At 35.7% G+C, this 6,903-nt stretch overlaps 1 protein-coding gene across 2 annotated transcripts in view; it reads left to right on the forward strand.

The window, feature by feature from the left end:
- Window positions 1-6,903, forward strand: part of RALGPS2 (Ral GEF with PH domain and SH3 binding motif 2) — a 79,969-nt gene that overhangs the window by 59,881 nt on the left and 13,185 nt on the right. The window contains exons 15-17 of one of the 2 annotated variants that reach the window (XM_006887719.1): window positions 1,811-1,865; window positions 4,699-4,776; window positions 5,565-5,670. In XM_006887719.1, coding sequence (XP_006887781.1) covers window positions 1,811-1,865; window positions 4,699-4,776; window positions 5,565-5,670 — 239 coding nt within the window. The remainder of the gene's footprint in view (window positions 1-1,810; window positions 1,866-4,698; window positions 4,777-5,564; window positions 5,671-6,903) is intronic. The other variant, XM_006887720.1, reaches the window with a different exon arrangement.

Below are 6,903 nucleotides of genomic sequence, written 5' to 3' on the forward strand. Positions count from 1 at the left end.
AAAGTCTGCTGTTAGGGACCTCTCCAAAGTGCTGAAGAGCAATGGTATCTCTTTGGAGACTAAGGTGCATCTGATACAGGCCATGGTCTTTGCAATCACCTGTTATGCATCAGAGAGTTGGACAGTGACAAAGGAGGATAGAAGGAGAATTGATTGATGCACCTCTGACTAGAGCAGATTTGTTAATAGGAAGTGAGGAATAGGGATTAAGAGAGGGATTTGGGCGAGCTCTGGTGGCTTACTGGCAAGAAGCTGCACTGCAATCCCGGAGGTGTGTGATTCGAATCCATCAGATGCTCTGCTGAAGAAGGAGGTACAATCTGCTCCTGTACCAGTCAGATCTGATTTGACGGTACACAAAAAAAAGGGAGAGGGATTTGTTTCCATTCTTAAGTTTTTGGAATTTTCTAGATAAGCATTATTTAGAAAATATGCAGAAAATGCTATTTTTATTTCTAAAAAGAAATGAAAATAGAAAGGATGTTCCTCAGTGCTTTAAGTTCTGCATGGCTCAAGGGCTAAAGCTGTTAATGTTAGTTAATACAGACATCTCAGTATTTTTGAACAGTAAGTAGATAAAAAGATTTCTTGTACATATTGACTCTTTTAGCCCTTGAGGTTCAGTCTTTGAAAATAAAATTTCTTCAGAGCTCTTCAACCACGTTTAGCAGTTATTTATTCTGATGTCTCTCTTTTAATGCACATGGTCAATTTATGATAGTATTCTAAAAGTGTTTGCTAAAACACCTCTCCATTAATGCAGTAAGTTACCTGTACATGTAAGTATCTGCTTCAGCTTGAAAAATTAATATAGAAAAGGATTTTTGCAAAAGAGAAAGGAAGTGCTATTTTTTAATTAAAAATTGCTTATACTTACGAAATCATTTCTTTTCCTTAAAGGAAAAACAAAATTAAAATCTTCAGAGAATTTCTTAATATTTTACTTTCTTCCCCATCATAACTTAATATATAATGGTATTCTGTTTATCCATCCGTCTGTTATGGACATTTACGTTGTTTCCATCATTGGTACTGTGAATAGTTCTGCAGAAAACATAGGTGTACATGTATATATAGGTTCATGTCAAAGGTCATCTTTAAGACCTATAACTAGGGAATATATACCTAGTGATACTTCTGTTGCTGGTTTTGCACCACACTGCTTTCCATAGTGGCTGCACCATTTCATATCCCAACCAGCAGTTTATGATAGCTCCATTCTCTCCACACTCTCCTCTTTGTTTGCTGTCTTAGAAACATTGCCTTTGTTACTGGGGTGAGGTGCTGTTTTCATTGTTTAGATTTGCATCTTTGTAACAGTTAATGATCTTGAGCTTTTCTTCATGTGTTTGTGGGCCATCTGAGTATTTTAGGCAAGAGTCTCCTCTTAGGGGAAGTCTCTTCAGTCCCTCTGCACATTTTTGTAATTTGGAAGTTTGTCTTTTTTCTTGTTGAGGTGTTGAGAGTTTTCTTAAACTTTCAGAGATGTGTTCCCTGTCAGGTATATCATTGCCAAACATTTTTCCCAGTCTGTAGGTTAGAGAAGGCTATTATTTTTTTGCCCCAGTAGTTTTAATGTTATATATCCTTTTTTTAAAATTAATTTCAATGAACATTTACAGAGATTTTGGATTTCCATTCATTCCCCCAGTTCGCTCTTCTCCTTGAAAAGCAAAAGAAAAACTCCTTCATTGGTATACAATCCCCCCGCACCCTCCCACCCCCACTCTGAGAAGGCTATTTTTAAAAGATAAAGTCCAAGTAGATAAAATAATTTCTGTGTTTAAAATATAGAATAACTTAATTTTAGGTAGCAGTGATGGTTCTGAACTAAGTGAAGAGACGTCATGGCCTGCTTTTCAAAGGTAAGAGAACTTGTCACTTTAAACTTATTTGAGCTTATTTTGTCTGTCTTAAAGTATATGATAATGTGTATATTCAAAGTTAGTTTTTATGACCATACTCTTAAAGGACTATTGGTGATTTCTGCTGGTAGCAGAAAGTAGACTTTGACCTTTAAGTCTGCACTTAACAAGTGATGAAAATGATTGACAGTCTTATTTTTGTTATTGGTTTCACACATACATAAAGTATTTGGATTTAGTATGTTTTTAAACATAAATTTAAATTTAAACATAAAAATTTAAAAAATTTGTGATTTTTAAAATTATTATAACCAGCATACCTATTTATGTGTTTAAAAGAATAATTCTTTTCCTAAGTTCTAGTTTCTCTTAAGTCATTTAGTGACAGTCAACTTCACTTTCTGCTGATTTTTCAAGGGCAGAATGACTTAGTAATTTATACTTGGTTAACTAAAGCTAAATTAAGACTGAATTTAAATTGTCATGAACTCAAAATTTGCACAGATTAATTTTTCCCCTGAAATGCACTGCTCCCTCATTTCCCTTTTGCTAGAAGCTGTAAAAGTTGTCATCTGCCTGCAACAGATCTACTGTTTTCAACTTCCAAGTATAAGATCTTGTGAAAAATAAAGCCAAATCCTGCAAACAGTGTAATTTACTAAATGTCCATTAGGATTCTTGTTTTATCTCTACTTATTTTCTTATAAAATCTTTGACTCTTAATGAAAAATAATTGCTCTCTTATGTAGACACAAAGAAACTGAATTCTAAAACAGGAGGTATGTTATTTAGATTGAAATTGCTTTGTGTCCTATTAAAGCACTGACGGACATGCTCCACAGTTCAAATCCATTAGCTGCTCCTGGGAGAAGGATGAGTAATCTCCCGTGAGATTTACTGTCTCTGAAAACTCACTGGAGGGTCAGCTATGGGTCAGTTCTGACTTGATGGTACACAACACCAACAACAGTCTGTACCAGTCTGGGGCTCTGGTGGCCTAGTGGGTAAGGAGTTAAGCTGCCAACCCAAAGAGAGGGTTGTGTCAACACACAACAATAGTAGTTACAGAATGATTATCTGATACCTATTTGAGTTGGAAGGTACTATAAAAAACTGAAATTCTATTTTTTTTAAAAAAAAATTTATCACTATCAAGTAATTAAAATTTTACTTGTAAACCCAGTATTTCAAAGTGCTTTTGATGCTTTCTTTCTCTTTTATGTTTCCATGTTTTATTCTCTCTGGATTTGGATTTTTCTTAACAATTTGTTTTTACATGTTTCACTTCTGGACATTACATCCTATTTCTTTATTTGAGTTTACCTGAAATGGAAAAAAACAAGAGTTGCCTAAGTCTGCATTTGTGCCACTTGTAGTCTCTTATTTCTCCACCAAAAAGCATGATATTATCTGATCTTGATTACAGAATGTTGTAATCTTTAGGTCTGATGAGCAGAATTGTTTATCAGATTCCTGGAACTGCATGTGAGATGGTGTGTTCATAGTGTGCTCTCATCCCAGCAGGTCACTTACAGAGGCACTTTGTAATGATGGTACTTCCACAGCTCAAAAAGATATTTGTCTTTTATGGTAGATACTTTGCTTTACAGATATTTGCCGCTAAAATCATGGAGAACTTGTTCGATGCTTAGATCAGTGGCTCTGTGGGGAGTTTCAAGAGCAGTTAAATTAATGCTCCCCAGCAAGTTCCAGAAATAGTAAAAAGTGAATAAAAAACAAAGATTTAAAACATACTTTGTGCATCATGAACTTCACAATATTGCTCTGAATATTGAACATGCCAATACTTATTTTCTTGTTAATAGAGAGAAATCAAGTTTATTAGAGTTTGTGACAATGCTTTTTGTATCACTAGTAGCTTTTCTCAGGTAAAGAAGTATTGGTATTTCTGTATATGTGTGTTTCTTTTGTTAAGATAAATATTAACTCATACCATTTGTGTAATTTATTAGCTTTGTCAGTTAATGTAGAAATAATACTATTTTCCCCCTTCACTTCATCTATTTTATTATTTGGCTTTGATTTAATATAAATGACAAGCAAGAAAATCGAGTGCTTGGGCCATGCTAGTTTTAAATTTATAGGCCATACTGCCTTTTAGGTGTCTTCATAGGGACATGTAATCATAAGGAGTTGTATAAACCAGGCATAGTGTTTAGACTGGAATCTAGAAAAAAAATTACTAGAAAGAAAATTTTTACGTATCTTTCCAATTTTGTTATTATTTGGTTATAAATTGCCCTTTGATTCTTTTAGCAGATCTGAGAAGGTGAAGGTCCGTAGAAGTGTGTGGTGTGTGCTAGATTCCCATTATTTGTAGAATAATCAGAGAAAGAAGGAAAGAAAAATATTTGTTGCGCATGCCTTAAGAAAAGGGAACAATCACATGCTATCCTTTTGTGAGATTTAGAAAGCTGTATTATACGAAGAAATAGTATACTGTTGTAGGTGCTGGTGATGATTGTATGATTAAAAGTATATGTAATATATACAGTTTATAATGGAATCCAACAGGAGCAAATTATACTATTCTCTTGGCTCAATGACAAGAATGGCACAAAATGGCTATCGAAGGTACAACTCCCCTGCATTCAGGGGCCACAAAATTTCCCCCGGTGTTGGTGATTGGCTTCCATGGGTGTGGTCTGACATTAATTCTCTTCTCTACCAACTAATTGTCTTAAAAACTAAACAAAATGCCCAGGAAATCTTGCTTTTCACAATTTAACATAAAGATCAATTTCATCTGTTGGTGATGATTGTATGATTAAAAGTATATGTAATATATACAATTTATAATGGAATCCAACAGGAGCAAATTATACTATTCTCTCCGCTCGCTGACAAGAATGGCACGAAATGGCTATCGAAGCCACGTGAACGCCAGAAGGTACAACTCCCCTGCATTCAGGGGCCACAAAATTTCCCCCGGTGTTGGTGATTGGCTTCCATGGGTGTGGTCTGACCTTTATTGTCTGGTATTGTGTTGTGGGTTTTTTTTGTTTGTTTGTTTTGTTTTTTTTAAAAAAATATGTGCCTGGTAAAGTAGAGGTCCTGATTGTAGCTGAAATTATTCCTTTAAAGAATAGCTGGGCATTTACACTCATTCAGTATAGATTAAGAAGGTTTCTGTCTATATTTTATTAGCTATAGAAAAAGAAAAGGATGATGGAATAGTTCAGGGTATAAAGAACCAGTTCAAACTGCAATCAGATAGAAACTTTGGAAGTGATTTTAATGTCACTTGGATGGTGTCTAATCTCCTTGTGTATAAATGGCTCCAGCATGGAATTTCTAGTGGTTTTTAGGCTTCAAGTCACTTTGAAGACACCTAAATACTGGGAGATAAAGTGGAAAATTTCCATTTTCTTCACTGTGGCAAGAACTCTATAGCTCATGTATCATCAAAAAATAATAGCTTTTAAAGCGTATGTATGTAGTTTATTATTTCTCTTAAGCTGTTCAAGTAGGTAATAAAGTGTGTTCTTTTAATCTCCAGCTGATTTCAATTAATAACTGCCTAATTTCATGACAGCTTATAAATTTCAAAATATAATTATCACTGTCTTCTTGGGTCTGAATAAAGCATCCATTTTAAAATTAAATAAGTTTATTTAAGAGCTTACTTAATGACTACATGCTTTTTACATAGTCTTTTCTTCATTTCATTATTTATAGTTCTGCAGAATCAGAAGACTTGGCAGTACATTTATACCCAGGAGCCGTTACTATTCAAGGTGTTCTCAGGAGAAAAACTTTGTTAAAAGAAGGCAAAAAGCCAACAGTAAGAGTTTATGATGTTATATTTTACACACTTCTAAAAAAATATATAAATGTACAAAACTAGTTGTTACTGATGTCAGTTCTGACTCATAGTGACCCTATATGACAGAGTACAGTTGCCTCATGGAGTTCCTAAAGCTGGAATCTGTAGAACGCAGGCGGATACATGCTTTACTCCTGCATGGTGACTGGTGGGTTCAAACCACTGCTTTTCCATTAGCAGCCAAGCACTCAACCACGACAGAAACCTCAAACCCATTGTCGCCTAGTCAGTTCCAAACCATAGCAACCCTGTAGGTCAGAGAACTGCCTCTTATGATTTTCTTGTAAAGCTTTCCAGAAAGCACACTATCACATCTTTGTTCCACAGGGCATCTCGTGACTTCAGTCAAATTTTGAGCTAACAGCCTAGTTAGCCTAGCTTAACCACTGCTACTAGGCCTCCTTCATAAATGCACATTGCCCTTGTTCTGTACCATCGTGTCAGAACTGACCCATAGCTGATCATCCAGCGGATTTTCAGAGACAGTTAATCACACTTTCTTGATGTGATACCTTAGGAGGAATGTAAAAATAACAGTAAATTTGAGATTTGGGAACTGAGCTGGGTAGATATTGGAGCTGTATCTTGAAATAGTGGAAGAAAGGATAGTGAGTGTGTGTATGTGAGAAAGAGCAAGATGCTGATGTTAGAAGTTTAAGTGCTAGCCAAGTTCTTTGATGGGCTTGTTTGACATTCAGTTGAATGCAACAAATTACTCACCTCATGTTCTTTCAAGAGCCAGAGGGCTGATGGCCTAGGGTAAGAGTTGTAGCAATTATTTGCATACAGAGAGTAGTTGTAGCTGGGACTAGATGAGATCTTCGAGAAAAATTAGTAGCTGAGTGTAAAAAGAGCCAAGTGGAAATGGCCATACCTGACCTCCTAACTCCACAAATGGGAACTTTCCCCATCGACAACATAAAACAAATTCCCATGAAGTCAAACATGTCCCCCATGCTCCTGCATCTCCTTCCACTAATTACAGCACCAAGCTTATTGCTCTGCTAGGTTCAAAATCTGTTGTAGTTTACAGAGCACACAAAAATCATTCTCATGATTACGGGGTTTATTAAGGAAGTTTACAGGGTGCCATTTCAGTTGGCAACAGGATACAGTTTCTCAGTCGGGACAGCTCCCAAAGAATACTCACTGACCTTTCAGCCTTACCGCTTTAGTCCTGCCAGTTCTGAC

The sequence above is a fragment of the Elephantulus edwardii genome, unplaced genomic scaffold (assembly GCF_000299155.1).
Source record: "Elephantulus edwardii isolate Elephantulus edwardi_28Jun2011 unplaced genomic scaffold, EleEdw1.0 scaffold00061, whole genome shotgun sequence".
In the NCBI taxonomy this organism is placed as follows: Eukaryota; Metazoa; Chordata; class Mammalia; order Macroscelidea; family Macroscelididae; genus Elephantulus; species Elephantulus edwardii.